The sequence below is a fragment of the Syngnathus scovelli genome, chromosome 3 (genome assembly GCF_024217435.2).
Source record: "Syngnathus scovelli strain Florida chromosome 3, RoL_Ssco_1.2, whole genome shotgun sequence".
Classification (NCBI taxonomy): domain Eukaryota; kingdom Metazoa; phylum Chordata; class Actinopteri; order Syngnathiformes; family Syngnathidae; genus Syngnathus; species Syngnathus scovelli.
Window position 1 is genome coordinate 16,294,927 of NC_090849.1, and position 17,211 is coordinate 16,312,137.

Below are 17,211 nucleotides of genomic sequence, written 5' to 3' on the forward strand. Positions count from 1 at the left end.
TCTTAAAAGACAAAACGGACTGACGTCATCACGTATGCTACACAACACAACCAAGTATGAGGAAAAACGTGCAAACCCCACACAAACATTCCAGGCCCCAACCTGCGTTGCCTTTTATATGTAACAACATAAAACACCAAATATTTGTACAGGGTGTTTGGAAAGTAACTGCATGTGCACTTTGACAATTTTTTTGCATCATTCTTTAGTGTTTGTGCTTCAAATTGCTTCTAGACTGCTAAATTTATCATTTAAAAAGCAGTAAGTAACCCAAATTAGACACATCTGACTATTATTATTATCCGGCTATCAACATGATACATTGTGACAATATATGAGCAATTTCTTTTTAAATACTGCACAGTAAACAGTGGTTTTATTTTTTGCCAAAATGAAGTCTTTGTATGACACTGAGGCTCTCAAGATCATGGGACTGTCATCTTGCAGGAATTCTCCTCAAGCTGTATGACCTTCAATAAAGATTGTGTGTCTTCAGTGGAGCTTGAGCTCTCTGTTAATACACCAACTTATGAACAGAGCATTTTAAAACAACAGATGTCAAATTGCAGAGAAGTTAATTTTCGTCCGCATGATCCACTGTTATATACTTACAATACATACATTTTCTCAAAGGTGATCAACAGTTGGGCCAACAAACCTGATTATCAAGATCTTTTGGGGTGTAATGACAATAATCAAAAACTTCGCCTGCTTGGGGCCTTGAGGAGTCTGTAAACAAAGAGTGGTTGGTTTACACTACTATCAAAACGACACGAACAAAATTGTAGCAGCGTTTTTACGCAATAGTAATTTGTTTTTGAAAATAACATGAATGTATTTCCATTGGAGCATCTTGTGAGTTCTCATGGTTTGTGACAGTTTCAAGCAGCCTCGACTGCCAAGGAGGAGGGCTTGTTTTGATTTAAAACAAGAGGGATGTGTCTGTTCTGGAACGAGTGAAGAGAAAGAAGGGAAGGGAGGGGGCGGAAGAGAGAGTGAACGAGGGAATGGGGGTAGCCGTTGTGATGAGATCATTTTCTGGTCCTGGGTGAATCAGTTTCACTGTCAGTAAAGTGTTTGTACGTGTGTCGAAGTTCATTAATCAGTCACTGAGAACTATTTCCTGTGTCGTTGGAAACAAATATTTGAAATTGTAATTAATTTGTTTGCAAATAAAATAACACACCATGTGCCCCACTACTGACCATGACGGATTCAATGGCGTTTACATACATAGACTAAAGTTTGTCAACAGAGATAATCTTTGAAGGTTTACAAGTCACGTCTCATTACAAAATGCGCCACCTTCTGGTATGAACAAACACTGAATCCAAGGATTTGGACAACTGCCAAATTATGAATGTTACAAGGCAATTAAGCTATGTATATTTAATTAGAACACGCAAAAACAAATTCACATGTATTCTTGACTAGAATACACTTTATGTAATAAAGAGGAAATTTACAGTTTGTTTTGCAGATTGGGATAACGCACTTGAGTCAAGGGGTTGTCTGCATCCCCAGAAACTTTCATTCAAATAACGCAAAACAGACTGCATATTATCCATAAAAGGTTTATTGCCCACAACAATTTCTGTAGGAAAAAGGGGCAGGCAATTTTACAACAAATACTGTGTTGATTACTGACAAAACTATTCTGCATTTAAAAAAAAAAAAAGAAAAAAAAGACATGCACATAACAAGGAGGCATATAAACAAACTAGAATAAAGTAAAAACGGAAACTGCACAGGATGTTTGGGAGCAGTTAGATAATCTATCAACATATCGTCACCTTCGTAAAATGGCCGAAGTGCCCCATAACAAAAATGAACCAAATACAGTTTAAATCGTATTTAACTTCATTTGAGAGGTTGACCTGAATGATCTGTATGTATAATGTCGCAGGTGGCCAACGTAAGAGGCCAAAAAAATAAGTTGCCAAATCTGACCTATGCCATTTTTTTAAGAATGTGACAATATGGAATCATAAATTAAAAATGCTCATCTTAAAAAACTAATCCCATACAAGAAAGGTTAAAGAAGAATTTCAATATGGTCTGTCTCTGCGCTCCTGGCGATGGTCCCTGAAAGAGAGCAACAAAAAGCAACGCTCATTAGCTGGCGTCTCAACAGCTTTCCAGCTCCTGCCCAATCACATGGTAAATGAGAGTATTTTGGCTGGTGCTGTACCTCATATCCATCTTGCCACCAGGTGGGCCCATTCCCCTTCCTCTGCCACCCATGGGTGGGCCTCCTCGGCCGGAACCACGGAAACCGCCTCTGTCCATGCCGCCGCGGCCCCTGAAGCCGCCGCGATCTCCTCCCCTGAAGCCACCGCGATCGCCTCCCCAGCCTCCTCGGAAACCTCCGGGGCCACCTGAGGGGCCGCCGCGGTCCATGCCCCTGCCTCCTCGCATTCCCATTCCACCTCTGCCTCGTTCACCTCCAGAAGGAAATGGAGGCCCACCGCCCATGCCCTCAGGCTTAGGAGCTTTGCACTGGTTGCACTCCATCCTCCAGGCAAAGTTTTGGTTACCACAACCCCTGAAATACAAAGCACATATTGAAGCAAGAAGCGTTCACACTGCACTAGTGAGCTAAAAGATAGACAAGTACATACGGATTAGGGCACTCCCAGTCCCCAGCCCTCTGTTGCATGTTGCCTCCTGTAGGTCCGCCACGGCCCATGCCGCGTGGGCCACCTCGAGGCATGAATCCACCGCGATCTCCACCACGGCCCATCATACCTAACGGGTTATGTGCCACAATTAGAAAAGCCCCCCATCAAGCTGAATATGTGTAAATAAAATAAAAAAGCCCTCCAGAAGAGAAGCATTCTACACTTACCTCCACGGCCCATCATGCCATCGCGCATGGGGATCTGGGTTTTACGGCGTGCCATCGATACCTTGAGTTTGCGGCCCTGAAACTCCTTACCTGTAAGTTTGACAACAAAAATAAGCATCTCCATTTCACACACACACACGACGACATGTTGAAAACTAAACCGACTCTTCTACCATCAAAGTGCTCCACAGCGGCTTTGGCGCAGACAGGCTCCTCGTACGAGAGGGTGGCATCCCCTTTGGGCTTTCCCGAGTCCTTGTCAGTGTAGATGTTAATGGCAAGTTGACCGAGCCTGCGATTGAACTGGAGGAAAAATGAGTAGTTAGCTTCCAACCATTTGGTTCCCACGATCTTCCAGCGCTATTCATACTCTGATTGGTCCGACGTGCTTAAAGAATTCAGCCATCTCGTCAATGTTGGCCTTCTCAGTCAAGCCAGTGATGTAGATGGCACAGTTCTCTGATTCATCTTGCTCCTCAGGTCGTCCTAAAGAGAACAGTTTCATTTTATAAAAACGTAACAGCAAATAAATGATCATTGTGCTCAAACTGAACTCACCCATCTCACGCTCTTCGCCGCCCATGTGTCCTATGGTCCAGTGAGTGGGGGGGCAAAAGAAATAAGAGAGTGAGGGAGGGGGGGAAATAGTCAGTGCATCCTTCTCAAATCAGGCATACAACACTTGAGGAGTGCTACAAAACCAGAGTTTAGACTTCATTACACACTGTGGGGCCATGTTAAACCATCATAGCGTACACACGATTGAAAACGTAAAATACCTCAGACCGCAATGAACAATAATTTTGTGTTCTGTGAAAAGCCTCTTAGACCAGTAAGTAAACGCTCCCCAAAAGACCAAAAGTAACATTTGAGATAGATTGTATTTTTTTAAAGTCAACCCAGTCATGAGCGGCATTTTTTTTCCATTACCCTTTGGAAATTTGGTCACGCAATAAGCAATGGTTGAATTTCACCAAAAAAACCCTCTGAAATTGGTCTCAGGCACTGGAAAAATTCCCCCCAATTAGGACGTGTTCATAAAATTGACATTGCATACCACAATAGCAAAATGAATACTCAAAACATAGTTGGAAGTTATTAAGGCTTGTAAAGGACTAACCAGTGTAATTCTCGTTAACTTACCACCAGGCTTACTGAAGCCACCTCTGTCTCCAGCGCTGCTATGGGGGAATAAATGAAGATATGAAGGCCATTTCCCTTTTACAGCCACATCCCATGGCTCGAGCAAAGTGGCTTGATTGAGGGAGTCAAAAAACATTCTAGTGTGGCTAACAGCAAGTAAAAGCCCCTACTGTTGTTATACACAATGTGGGATCATGTGTTAACTTATTACTAGTAACTTAGTGATAACAGTCGTGTATAGAATCTTGAAAAGAATGTGACAGAAGTTAAACATTTGTAAAATGATTTCAGATGCATTGACAAATATACAATTGCTTTTAACATTATGGTCTAGATTATGTTACAGATGATCCAGATATATATATATTAAAAAAAAAAAACATTAAAATGCATCTGGAAGTTTACATTAACCACTGCATACATTTAAAGTAAATTAAATAATGTTACATAGCAAAAAATGTAAACAGTACACATTTTACACGAATAACCAGTGATTTTTAACACTTGTTCATGTACTTAAAAACAAGACAAAATAAAAAACACCCATCATGCTCAGAAACACCACCATCCTCTGTTGTTGGAAAATAAGGCAGACCCCCAATCTGTTTAAGATCCCTCCTGTGGGGCTTAAGTTGGCGCCTCTGCACTGAGTACAGATACTTTCTAGAGAAAAGATGCTTTTAAATGGCTCTGTTACCTGTACGGTATAAACGTGACAAAGCATGTTAAAAAGTTCTCAATTTGATCAAAACAGTTGAATTCCAAAAACACAAAACACAGTTTTAAACATTTCAAAAATGACATTGTGACCACCCGCCCCCCTCATACCCCTGTGCAATTCTAAAATTCTTAACTGAAATATTTACATCTACACCCTGTTTATATCATTTCTGCAGAATTGCCAACTTATCACATGCCAAATTCACTCAAATCTGCCTTTACCAAGAAATAAGCAGTAGTGTATGCTGCATTATGTCATATTTGAACACCATTTCATGAACGGCGGCATTTTGATGATTATTTAGGATATGGGAACCCTTAAACATTAAAGCGCATTCATGTTTGCCCTACGAATAATTACACACATCTGACAAAGTTCCTTTCTGTTCAGCCCATCCCCAAAATCCCGTCACAAAAACAAAACTTGGCATTGTACCTCAGTGACCGCTTTACCTGCACTTAAAAAAAAAAAAAGCGCCTGCTTTCAAACATTAAGAACCTACTCATTGCAGACACACATTAAAGAAACTTAAGTCAGAAATATCCCACTGTGGTTAGTTTTGTGTTATATGACTTGGGGGAAACCAGCTAACACGCACACGTGATGCATATCAAAAGGCACCAAATATGAAATGGGCCAATGTGTGCAGAGGGCTAAAACAAAGTAGCGTGTGACCCACCTCCCTAATTTTTGGAGACTTCTTTCTCTCCAATATCAAATCACTCATGACCACACAAGTAGCATGTGACCCCGCCTCCCTACTTTTTGGAGACTTCTTTCTCTCCAATATCAACTCACTCATGACCACACAAGTATATTTTCTTGTTGATAATACCATCACTCATAAAGAGAGTGCATTTGTAGGATGTATTCAAACATATTGATTTCCGGTAAATTGAGTGCTTTAAAAAAAAAACAAAAAAAAAAAAGGACAAAACTGACCTTTTCAGTTCAGTAAAATGTGCATTACGTTTGTTTTTGTGTCCACACCATCACTTAAATACAGTACTGGTTTGGGATAAATTTACAGGTAAACCCACCAAATAAAAACTGTTAGCCACAGATATAACTTGAAACAAAATTTACGGAGAAAACCAAGAATGTTTCCCCACTCATTTGACCTGCCTTTAGGTACACATACATGTTTTTCGGAACCTAGAGCAACACCTTTACCCTTGTTCAATTGCCTAACCGTTGTTGGTGATAATTAGCCACTTAGTGCAGGAATAAACACTGGATGCTGTTGAAAAATACTTTTAAAAAAACCCATGCTGGTTTATGCGAAGGGCAAACAATTTAGTTGGGAATATTGTTTAGGGACAACCTTGATGTACTCCCAAAAAACAAAAAAAAAAAACACCCAAGCAAGCTGGTTTAAGCAAAAGGCAAACAATTTAGTTGGGAATATTGTTTAGTGACAACCTTGATGAACATCAGTCCGAATTTACTGAAGTCAAGTAACCATTTGCAAGACCCATTCACTCCAACCTGATGTGCCGTAAACGACAAACTTATCTAAAAACAGTACAACATGAAGGTCCCTCACGCCGCTATCTATAGAGTATACCAGTGAAATAGTGAACGTTTGAGGTGCATTGAAATCCAATGAATTGAGCGCTAGTTGAATTAACTGTAGACAAGACGCTTTAATCCTTTTATGTCTAGCAATTATAATTGAAGTCTGATTTGTGATAAACCTTTGCTATTTAAATTATTCAGCTGAAACCTTTAGAGATGTTCCCTTCCTATATTATGCACAGGCCCCAATAAATCGATTGAATGAATATAAAATGTTCACTTACCAAAGGCAATTTAGTGACAGAGCTGAGAAAAACAACGGTGCAAATGTCTTAAACTCATAGTGGCAATTGAAAAATCCCTCTGGTCATCATCAGCTTCAGAATTTTGCCTTATTTTCCTCAGCCCTGCCCTAAGTAGCCATAGCACTTGCAGAGTCAAAATACAGAGTCAGCCACATGCTCAAGAAAGAAACTTACCCCATGCCACGACCCATGCCGCCACGGCCACGATGCATCATTCCTCCTCTGTCAAAACCGTCACGGCTCCTGCCCTCTGAGTACCTTGAAGACTCTGAGTAGCCAGAGCCTCCTCCCTGGCCATCCTGTCTGTAACTATCTGGAAACAATGACAACTCCATCAAAATATGAATGTAAATAGCGCAGGAGTAAAACAGGAAGTGAGCTTACTGTAATGGTTGGACTGATAGCTGGGCGGTCCACCTTGTTGGCCATACTGGCCGGCTGGGGGCTGCCCATAGGAACCAGCAGACTGGGGTGGATAGGAAGGGGGAGGCTGCTGTTGGCTCTGCTGCTGGTACCCACCCTGAGGTTGGCTGTAGCTGGTCTGCTGGGCTTGGTAACCAGACTGCTGCTGGCCATATCCTGTCTGTTGGGAGTAGCTACTTTGGCTGTAACCAGTAGGCTGGCTGTTCGCACTGTAACTAAGGAGAGGGCGGAAAATGCATTACAAACAAAAAACAAACAAACAAAAAAGCTTTACTAAATTTGTGTCATCAAGATTTCATGTAAATGGACACACACCTCTGCGGTGCAGCAGGAGCTGTCTGCTGACCATAAGCAGGATATGCAGGCTGAGCAGTATAACCGGGCTGAGACCCATAAGACTGGGATGCGGCTGGAGCAGCAGCGGCTGCAGCAGCAGCAGGAGCGCCATCATAAGCCTGAGCGCCATAAGCCTGGGAGGCTTGAGTGTAACTGTGAGCTGTCGACTGGGCAGCGGGATAGCCAGCTGAGAAGCAAATAAGACATTTCTCCCCTCAATTAGCCCATGAGCAAATCACGTTAAAGATCTTGACATTTGGTAATCCACTGATTCCATCTAGAATCCAATCAAAAACTTCACATACCTTGAGCTGCCTGGCCATAGGAGGAGCTGTACTGTTGCGGCGGCTGCTGTTGAGCATAACTCCCAGCAGCGGGGGTTGCCTGGATGTACGAATTGTCAACTGCAGCAGCAGGCTGGGCATATGATCCATAACTTTGCTGGCCATAACTCTGCTGTCAAATTAAAAGCTAAATTAAATTACTGTGGTATCGTAGACAGACATTTGAACCACTTAAATGACAATATTGGTGTATCATAATTATACACCATTGCCAATAAATCCTGTTACGTGACTAGATTATCACTTGCTACATTACTTTAATTTGAGATTGGTTTCGTCTAATTTCCCCTCAATGTTGTGTATCATAAGGCATATTTTAACTTGGTTGTTTTAGTTTATGCGTGTGAATATTGCGTTAAATTCCGATCAACCGATCAATAAATAGTCATCATTTACCTGGGCAGATTGTGCATAACCTTGCGAAGCCGGAGCAGCATAGGAAGCATACCTGCAAAGAAAGCAAGTTCAAGTTATTTGTTATTGCTGTGTCCAAATCATGTTAGCCAGGTCAAATTTCTGTTTTCTTTTGTTTCTCTCTTTACATGATTATGGTAGTATTATAATTAGTATTGTTGTAATGTCGATTGTGTGAAACCTTAGTTGTAATCGGGACGGGATTAGATAAACAGAACTGATTCAACCCGAGTCCCTTTTTGACAAATCACGTAAAAGAAAACGTGAGATGAAATTGTAATAAGTGTGTTGTACTTGCCGAAATAAACAGAATCAAATCAAATACTCGTGAAGGATATGTGATCGCTAAACAATGAAAATACACAGAATATTCATTATATGCAGTTCGTTGAATACTTACCCCGGCTGAGAACTGGACTGGCTGTATGAGCTGTAATCTGTTGTACGGAGCATGAAAAAAAATACAATTGTTAAGATTTGAATCCTTTTACTCGCCCGATGCTAATGTTAGTGCTAACACCACGTTCAACCGGCCCGCGGTTTAAGCGCCATTCAACCGCGACCATGAATGGCGAGGCTTCAACGCTCATACAGCTAACTGCAAATTATGATTCCTAATATCAAAAAGGAGATGGAAAGCGAGAAAAGCTCGTCAAAATGAAGAGGAACCGTGCAGCGGGATGGGGACAAATGGCGAAGTACGTCGAATCACATTAGGCCTTGTGCCAGGCGCCAATTCGCGACAATGGATATTTGCTTCAGTAGAGCTAAAACAATACAATTCTCAGACGCCTGGCAATAATTAAGTAAAACACTCACGCATTGATATATGATTCAATATTACGGACTCTATATAACGAAAATCTTCCAAAATTTACACTTACCAGGAGCCGACATTTTGTGAATCTTGTAAGAGACGACTGGACAAAGTTGATTGTTGGAGAGACGCCTTTGAGTGCGCAACAACCAGGAAATATCGCGAGATAACAGGCTCATCTTTTCAAATAACGCGATACTTGGTTTGACCTACTAACACAACTACTTCAACAATGTCTTTCGAAAGTATTTTTCGTGTATGACGATAACAGTGCTCGTGAGCTTTATTTTATATATTTGTACGAAAATATGAAATCACAATTCGTAACAGCGTTCAGTTCCCCCCGCTCCTTGTTACCAAGCAGTTAAGACACAACAACAACAACACAGTTCTGCAACGCATTAATGAACTTTACATTAATTTCTTCATTTTCAGTTATATCGAGCAGACGTAGGACATAAACAAAAGTACAGCAGAAGAATCACTACACAGGTCAACAAATGTTTACAGTTTTTAAAACAATTTTAAAATATTTCTGGATATTTTGACATTTTTTGGGACTGATTTCAAATATGACCGTGTTTTCTCTGGCACATTCAGGTTATAATAATAAGATAAGGCAATAAGTAAACAAACAAATAAATACAAGCAAATACTAAACTCTGGTTACTAGAGAATTCCAATTCTGGAGGAAATTGTTTGTGAAGGCTTACAGGCTGACAAAATATGTGGATTGCTTTGAAATAATATTGAATGATGTCAAATGATATCGAATTGTATTAGTGAACCTGAAAGTCTCAGTATGTCCAACAGGTGGCAGTGTCACGCTCTCTGAACTGGTAGCGAAGAAAAGCGTATATGACGTCACACGGAAGTAAACAATACACGAAGCTTTCAAATCGCAGTGTTCTTACTAAATCGTGGATGTTTTGAACTATATATTTTTTGACATTTCATCAACGTATGGAGACTGTACAAGAACAAACGACAATATTCCTGGCATTAATAGCTAATTATTACATAGAGTGCAGATTTTCTGCGATCAAAATAGATGTAATCTATGGCCACTTCACTCCAGACTAATATACCAACGTAGCACAAGAATAAGAAGAAGACGAAGAAAGCTCAAGCCATTTTAGTCATGCGATTTCGTGTATTTTCAGTATGGCTCGGATCAGATCGTCCAGGATTCTTTCTGGGGACAACCCTGCTGATAGCGCTCATCTTGATGGTGTACGCTGCAGGTCCCCAAGCCAGTCTCAGTTTAGGTCCAGGTGGAGAATTTCCACGTTTCAGAGGTATCAATTAATAAAGGGAATAGTTACGGTTTGACTGTAAACAACACTTGAATTACTTTTATTTTTCCCAATTATTCTGCCTCATAGACGTGTTCCTGTACGCCCTCAATCATGATGATTCGCCCGCCTTGCTTGTCAGCGTTGTGCTGCTGCTGCTGTTGGGGCCACGTCAGGAGCGTCACTGGGGCACAGTCGCCTACCTAGCCCTTTCCGTTCTGACAATGACTGTATTACCTCTTATTTACACGTTGGTCATCTTTGTCTTCAGTCTCGAGGCCAGCCGATTCTGTGGCTATGCTGCCATTCATCTGGCATTGTTAACAGCCCAGTGCCGACACGTATCAAATAGGCGAATACAAGGCTGTTTGCCAGTTTGGATTCTGCCCTGGTTGCTGCTGCTGCTTTTTCTGATCATGCTACCTGGCTCACCTGCCCTGCTTAATTTCTGTGCCATATGCATCGGTCATAATTGTATCCTTTTTAAAAATATCACCAAGTGATGTAATTTGTAAATATTTCAGTGTGGTGGCAGTAATGGTTAGCATTATCAATGTGTGATTGTGTCAAATGTCAATGGGCCTTCCGATTGTTTTAAATACTTTTTCTGTTCTTTGCCACTGATGTACAGTCTTAGTAGAAAACTATTGCTTGATCACACTGTGAGTGAGGAAAACTAGTTACAATGAAACTTTGAAGGTACTTTGGAAATTTCAGATTCTTCTTGTGATACTTAATGAACCTTTCAGATAATCACAGCTTCATTGAAATGCTACAGGAGCTGGAGAAAGCCAATTTCCTGACCTTCATACCCTCTTCAGTTTATATTCCCACATTGTGCAGACTAAGATTGCCAACCTACAACTCCTCACAGATGTACGAGTTATCTTGTTTCTACCCATTCCATTTAATAATCACGCTCTCTTTAACTGTATTTAACATAATTTTACTATACCCTCTCAAAGTTCCAGGTCACAAGCTCAATTTATGCATGACAATCATGCACCCCCTTCAATGAGGGACCCCTTAACATTGAACCACTATCCGTGGGAGGAGCCACTGTCTGTCTGGAGCCCAGAGTCCGAAGCTGAGGTTTTGGAAGAAAACATGCTGCGGGCCGGAATACTTGCCTCCTTACAGGATGCCCCAGAGGAAGTGGATCAAAAAGTAGAAGTGGCAAAATCATCTGTTTCTGCACTTAGGTCAGTACCGATACAAATTTCCCTAATTGTATATTTCATGTACATGATGGATTTTAATTTGGCGGGATAATGACAATTGACAACAATGTTTCCCCCTAGACTCCAGCAGCTGGAGAAGATGGGCTTCCCCACAGAAAAAGCAGTAGTGGCACTTGCAGCCTCCAAACAGCTAGATGACGTTATTTCCTTACTCGTAGATGACAGCGTTGGAGAGCAGACTGTGGTCATCGCAAAGGGGAAAAAGACCACCCCACCCAAAGGCCCCTCGATGACTTAACGCTGACATGAAACCTGGAAAAACTGTAGGCCTTTATACTCCAAACTGGACTGTTACTTAGATTTTTGCAGAGCTTGAACATTACATTTTTATTTCTTGTGAAATAAATTCGTATTGAACATGATTTCAGAGTTGGGCTGGGAATTTAAGATTTCCTTTATGCAGTGCACTATGGGTTTAGGGTTAGGGTTAGAATTATACCCTAAATAATTCTAGGGTTATTATTTAAATAAATGTCCAATATTTAAACAGTGAACATCATTTTATTACAGCGATCATCAAGAGACAGGATTATATTAACACATTTGCAAGAAATAAAAATTCAAAAGAAGAAGTTGTTATACGACGGCATACAAAACACTACGATTGACAATTTTAAATACGTTCACAATAAGCTTGATTTACGATGAAAAATAAAACAAGTCTTCGGACAGCACCAACATAACAGTGGTTCCAGTTTTGTTTTTTCCTGTGTTGATTTTTTTTCTAAATGATGAAATAAAATCCACTGGATTATAGGATATGCAACAAATGTAAATATGTTGTGATATATTTTCTCACTTTTTCAGTGTGTATTTTACTTGGAAAACACATCATGCTCACATATAGCAACACATCTCAGTTATAGTAGTGATGACATCAAACTGAGTTTAACAATATAAGAGATACAACAAAATGAATAATAGAGGTTTGTCTGTGTAGTTCAGGAAATCGTACATGCTCATAAAATCTCATGGCATCGCTGTTCAAATTGAAAACGAATTACAAACTCAAGTCCAGTCTTTAATGTTACATCTCCACAAATGGATGAAGCTAAATGACCCTTATTGCCAAGATTTGTGGCCCGAGGAGCACCACAAGTAATTCAGAGCTTCCTTTTGTCAAACATGTGAGACCCTGCAGCTGGAAGTGGCTATGGTGATAACTTAAGGGTTGTCAAACGAGTTGTCACGGGTGCAGGAGGACATGGTGGAGTATCATAAACATATCCCTGAGGTGTCCCCCAACCTAAATTTGACAGGAAAGCCCTCTCAAGAAGGCTATCAATTAGGTGTTGAGTGCCGATGCGATCTATAGGAAGGGAAGCCAAACCAGCCTGCGGTCCTCAAGGAATGGGGGTGGGGGCTACTTCCCTCGAACCTTGGTGTCGAAGGACAGAGGAGAAGCAGGTCGATACGGAAGCGCACCTGCCCGCTTATCTCGGTAGAAACTAGGGGAGGCTGTGCCAAATGGTCCATCCCCAGAGCCTAGATCAGGTTCTGTTGAAGAGAGACAGCAGTTGGAACAGGGCCTCCCTGCCCAGCACTGTGTTTGACCAGGTGCGCACTGTTGTCTTCATCTCGCAATTTTTTTTTTTAAACTGGAATTATCATAAACATGCCATCATTTTGATCAGTCACACATTTTTACAGTCTGTTTGGCGCTACAACTTGCAACAAAGTGTGTGTCTGGTGAGTGGGCTGCAACAACACAACATTCAGTACACAACAGACCAGAGGTTAATGCCGTTATTCTTAACATAATTTGTGTTTGTGTATTTGAAAATGAACAAATGTGTTTTTGTGTTGTTCTTAACCAGTTGTGAAAAAAAAAGTTTTGGCAAACAATTTGAACAGAAAAAAAAAGCATGGATGTATATTAGAGTTGAAGATTGTCCATATCAGTGATTTAATTCAGAAAGAAACACTGCTAATAGATGAAGTTATCTAATGTTTCAGCAAAGGGCCAAAGGTTGATGAAGCTGTAGTTCACAATTTCATCACTAGGAGACGCAATTACAGTACACTTGAATTGTGCTTTCATCCAAATGCATAATGGACTGTATGACAAAGAGGGATAGTGGTTGTCTGTGACCAAGCCTTTCAAGTTATTGACAATGTCAAAACTAACAAAATCTAATTTGAAGGAAAAAAAAAACATTCAAATTAAATCCAAATGTTGCAGCACTACTCTCCAGACTCGCACAACATATATATATATATATACATTCAACCACATTAACCAACAAAGCACATTGATTTTCATCATTTAAAAACCAGTTTCTTTGCTCGATTGTAAACGACTCCCAGAAGAAAAAATTGTACATAAATTTCAAGTCTACAAAACATCTAGTACTTTAAAGCAACTACACCAACATTCCTCAGTGCAGTAAGATTTTGTAATGTCATGTTTCCAACACTCCCTAAATTCTCTAGATTGGATATTTTAGTGTGTGTGTCTATTTGAGGGCCAGCAGAGCCGTGGGTGAGGATGTCTCATCGTTACCTGGCCAGACGATAGCCTCCAGCAGCGTCACCCTACGAGCCAGAAGCTCGAGATCAGCCTGCAAGTCGCGGAACATCTGCAAGCTAAAGTCCTATCAGAGAGCAGTAACAGGGAGTGCTGTATGAGGGGGTGTGGAAACACCAGCCTGAGTCCTGGGGGCTGCTCGTGACTGTTGCCACTCCCTGTCCCAGTAGGTGAGGTGCAGTGGGAGTTGGAGCCCCCTACCTTGACCCCCGCCTTAAACTGACCCTGCCTCAGGCCTCCTACTCACCATGAATACCGATCATAGTCTCGAGGATTAAAACCCTCTCAGCTAAGATCTTCAGCGCCTCTCTGATCTGATGTATTCCGTCCCCCTGTGAAGATAGATACAGCCGTCAAGGTTAGGAGCGCAAGCTTGAGGAACTGCACGCCAAGATGCAGGTCATTTGCTTTTTCTTCTCAATACACTTCAGCTGTTAGAAGGTTAAACAGTCCACACATTTGTCCAGCATTGTCGGCTTCCTACGTGGCTCTAGCTCCCTCATTCTCTGGCCATGCCGCGATACAGTATGACATCAGTCTCTGCCATGCTGGGCTGGACAACAGCAGCATGCATGTCACAGTATGACACACGTTTGACACACCAAACTATTCCAGGCTTTTTTTACATTCGCTCATGCTATGTACAGTTTCTGTTTCTGCAACTCAGAGAGGGAAATATGTCACCACAACTGCATCTTTAATGTTTTTGTGGTCATGAGAAGCTACTATGCACTCACTGGAGACTTTTTGTTTTTTTAACTCTGTTAAAACTTAAAGGACCATAATTCACCATCACAAAAATAAGGCATGCAAAAGGGGTGTTGCGTCGTAAGATTATTAGTAAGACAAAAAAAGGCAATGATTTTGTTTGTAGAAAATAGGCAAACAAAGTACAAAGTAAAATGTTTAGCTAATACAGACTATTTAATTTCAAGCAAGAATAAATGTTATATGATAAGATGCAACTTTGCCATATTTCAATGCAGCAGCCTTATGCACTTGTGAATATGGACATGCAGAAAATGAGTCCTTTTTTTTTTTTTTTTTTGCAAGACGGGGTAAGAGAGGGTAGCTGTATCCACTCCACAACACCTCTGAACCCAACGGAATCTACGACTTGACACAGTAATGAAAAGATTTGGCATATGCATCACTTGCATTTGACTCAATTTAGAAGACCATAAATTTAGAAAAATGTGCTCAAGGATTTAGCCATCTCCTCTCTGCTTTGGTTGGAGTGTCTTGGTTTAACCAGATTGATGGTAGTGATGCTATTTTGACATATATGCCAAAGTCAGATGCTGCCAAAGTGACTGTGAAAGGTAGCCATAGCTTGCAGAGGGAGTCAAACAGCTTCAGGGTCAAGAGGACAATGTCATGACGGGGGGGAGCTGCAGTCTGGAGCGCACCCCGAGGACCAACAACACAAAAACACAAAGTCTGAAGTTTTCCACACACAAATGCATACGGTTCACCAGCTGAAATCACATGTACACAAAAAAAAAAACCACATGGTGAGTGAGAAGACATGAGAGGACAAGAAAAACATGTACACTACACATATCCTGAATAGAAAATACCTTACATTTAGATTGCTCTTGTAAAATGAAAAAGAGGTCAAAGAAAAGGAAGGATTAGACAGACAGAGCAAATATAATACACATTAAGGGGGTTCTTCAAAGAAAAATCCAAGAGTTTGTTCAACCAAATGTGCTTGTACATTACCGCCAAATGAGCTACTTCCTCACCGGTAAGCCCTTTTCTCCAGGCTCTCCTTTGGGACCCGGTAATCCCTGTTAAAGAATTGTACAACTAAGTGTGACTTAAAGACAATGAAATGGTTTTAAAAAGATCATTGCCATGATCCTTATAATGTTAAAAACACAGGTTAGGGTTTGGATTAGCTTACCGGCTCGCCCCTGAAGCCCCTGTCCCCTGGGTAACCCGAGGGACCCTGAACCAAAAGCGTATCACACCGTTTTGTTTATGCATGAAGGATGAAGAAACAGAAAAGCTGGTGAACAAAAATCAGTGGCACTCACTCGCTCTCCACGCTCTCCCTTCGGTCCCATAGGACCTTGTCCTCCAGGAAACCCAGGTTTACCCTGTCAACATAAACAATTTGGATTATAACAAACGTATAGTATACTGACCACTCTTTTTCTAAATTGGTGTTGGCCCTCTTACGCTCTGTCCCTGTGGTCCCGGTGGTCCTGCTGGTCCTTTTGGACCTGTGGGACCTACACATAAATTGGAAGACATTAGTGATAAGGAAATTGGGACTCAAGGATGAAGTATGCGAGCAACAAAATTAAAATGAACGAAAATAATATCTTTGATTGAACTGTTTGTGATTGATTGTATTGATCTCTGGCAATTCTGAGATACTACATATGAACAATGCAAAAAATTATGTACAGCGGAAAATGTGAAATGATTGGCTTGTCGATGAGAAATAGTCTGGCGTCAAAATTAGACCACTGATAATACCAGCTGTGTACATTCATGCATTAAAAATTAACTTCAATTTCAAATTTGGCCAGAGTTTTGGGATAAACTGTGCACATAGGTACTACATGTATTTTAAAATGTAAAATCTCCTGTCCAAGTCAGTTTCTATTATGCAGCAAAAGACACCAACCAATCGGGCCAGGAGGACCCTGCGGTCCTGGTGTAGAATCATGGAAAGTGTTGGTGAAGAAGGGGTCTTTCCCTCGCTCTGGAACCAAAATTAAAAAAAATACCATCATCATTCTACACACTCTACAGTTACGCTAAAGGTTTTGCTGGCAATTCACATTTTGTTTAACTAATGTGGCTATTCATTTACCATGCAGCTCAGATTGGTTTTATTTGTTTTATTAATGACCAATTCATGCTTTAATGAATTGCAGCTCTGAATTGTGCAAAAAATTCTACCTTCCACCTCTGTACAAAAATGTTGTCCAACACAAAATGCTATACCTCTTGATACCACACGGTAGCGCTGTGTTACAAATAACTACAGTGAACTAAAATATGCAGGCAGGGCAAATAGCAAAACCTTGACATTTTATTATTATTCAGCCATTCGTTCATCTTCCTAACTACTTATCCTCACGAAGGTATTATTTTTATTGTTATTTTTATTATTATTATTATTGTTATTATTATTATTGCATTTCATGACTATTTATCTAAATAGTCATGAAATGCAAAAAACAAAAAATGTTGCACATAGGTAGTTTGGAATCTTTTGGCTTATTATAGTTGAGGCTGCATTTGTGAGTTAACCGTTGA

At 40.7% G+C, this 17,211-nt stretch overlaps 3 protein-coding genes across 12 annotated transcripts in view; 1 reads left to right on the top strand and 2 right to left on the bottom strand.

The window, feature by feature from the left end:
* Positions 1-1,558: 1,558 nt before the first annotated feature.
* LOC125965870 (RNA-binding protein EWS) lies at positions 1,559-9,061 on the bottom strand. Of its 5 annotated transcripts, none has more exons than XM_049716743.2 (15): positions 8,937-9,061; positions 8,453-8,489; positions 8,035-8,086; positions 7,600-7,678; positions 7,274-7,481; positions 6,920-7,173; positions 6,710-6,848; positions 3,992-4,029; positions 3,407-3,436; positions 3,219-3,334; positions 3,022-3,151; positions 2,849-2,938; positions 2,622-2,748; positions 2,192-2,545; positions 1,559-2,085 (listed from the first exon to the last, which is right to left on the bottom strand). In XM_049716743.2, the coding sequence occupies exons 1-15, from the start codon at positions 9,046-9,048 to the stop codon at positions 2,049-2,051; spliced, it is 1,803 nt and encodes a 600-aa protein (XP_049572700.1). In that variant the 5' UTR covers positions 9,049-9,061; the 3' UTR covers positions 1,559-2,048. The 5 variants fall into 5 exon arrangements, with proteins under 5 accessions (XP_049572700.1, XP_049572698.1, XP_049572699.1 ...); XM_049716741.2 differs by having other exon boundaries at positions 7,600-7,747; XM_049716742.2 differs by having other exon boundaries at positions 6,920-7,167; positions 7,600-7,750.
* Positions 9,062-9,710: 649 nt separating this feature from the next.
* Positions 9,711-12,088, top strand: rhbdd3 (rhomboid domain containing 3). The gene is made up of 5 exons (XM_049762651.2): positions 9,711-10,167; positions 10,255-10,638; positions 10,914-11,040; positions 11,130-11,366; positions 11,466-12,088. The coding sequence occupies exons 1-5, from the start codon at positions 10,011-10,013 to the stop codon at positions 11,641-11,643; spliced, it is 1,083 nt and encodes a 360-aa protein (XP_049618608.1). The 5' UTR covers positions 9,711-10,010; the 3' UTR covers positions 11,644-12,088.
* The window catches only part of emid1 (EMI domain containing 1), a 40,367-nt gene continuing 35,042 nt past the window's right edge, over positions 11,887-17,211 (bottom strand). For 2 of the 6 annotated variants that reach the window (XM_049762648.2, XM_049762646.2), the window contains exons 10-16: positions 16,574-16,651; positions 16,120-16,172; positions 15,975-16,037; positions 15,842-15,886; positions 15,681-15,725; positions 13,909-13,999; positions 11,887-12,902 (exon numbers count right to left, since the gene is read on the bottom strand). In XM_049762648.2, coding sequence (XP_049618605.1) covers positions 12,769-12,902; positions 13,909-13,999; positions 15,681-15,725; positions 15,842-15,886; positions 15,975-16,037; positions 16,120-16,172; positions 16,574-16,651 — 509 coding nt within the window. In that variant the 3' untranslated portion in view covers positions 11,887-12,768. Of the gene's footprint in view, positions 15,411-15,680; positions 15,726-15,841; positions 15,887-15,974; positions 16,038-16,119; positions 16,173-16,573; positions 16,652-17,211 lie in introns of all 6 variants that reach the window. The other 4 variants (XR_007490400.2, XM_049762647.2, XM_049762650.2 and 1 more) reach the window with 4 other exon arrangements.

Excerpts from the sequence above, each read along its gene's own strand:
- rhbdd3 (XM_049762651.2), top strand. The coding sequence starts at position 10,011 with ATGCGATTTCGTGTATTTTCAGTATGGCTCGGATCAGATCGTCCAGGA. Across the intron at positions 10,639-10,913 it reads CATATGCATCGGTCATAATT|ATAATCACAGCTTCATTGAA; the intron begins GTATCCTTTTTA and ends TGAACCTTTCAG. Across the intron at positions 11,367-11,465 it reads TCATCTGTTTCTGCACTTAG|ACTCCAGCAGCTGGAGAAGA; the intron begins GTCAGTACCGAT and ends GTTTCCCCCTAG.
- LOC125965870 (XM_049716739.1), bottom strand. The coding sequence starts at position 9,048 with ATGAGCCTGTTATCTCGCGATATTTCCTGGTTGTTGCGCACTCAAAGG. Across the intron at positions 4,030-6,709 it reads GGCATGGGTCGTGGCATGGG|CAGCGCTGGAGACAGAGGTG; the intron begins GTAAGTTTCTTT and ends ATTCCCCCATAG. Across the intron at positions 3,437-3,991 it reads TGGCTTCAGTAAGCCTGGTG|GACACATGGGCGGCGAAGAG; the intron begins GTAAGTTAACGA and ends ACTGGACCATAG.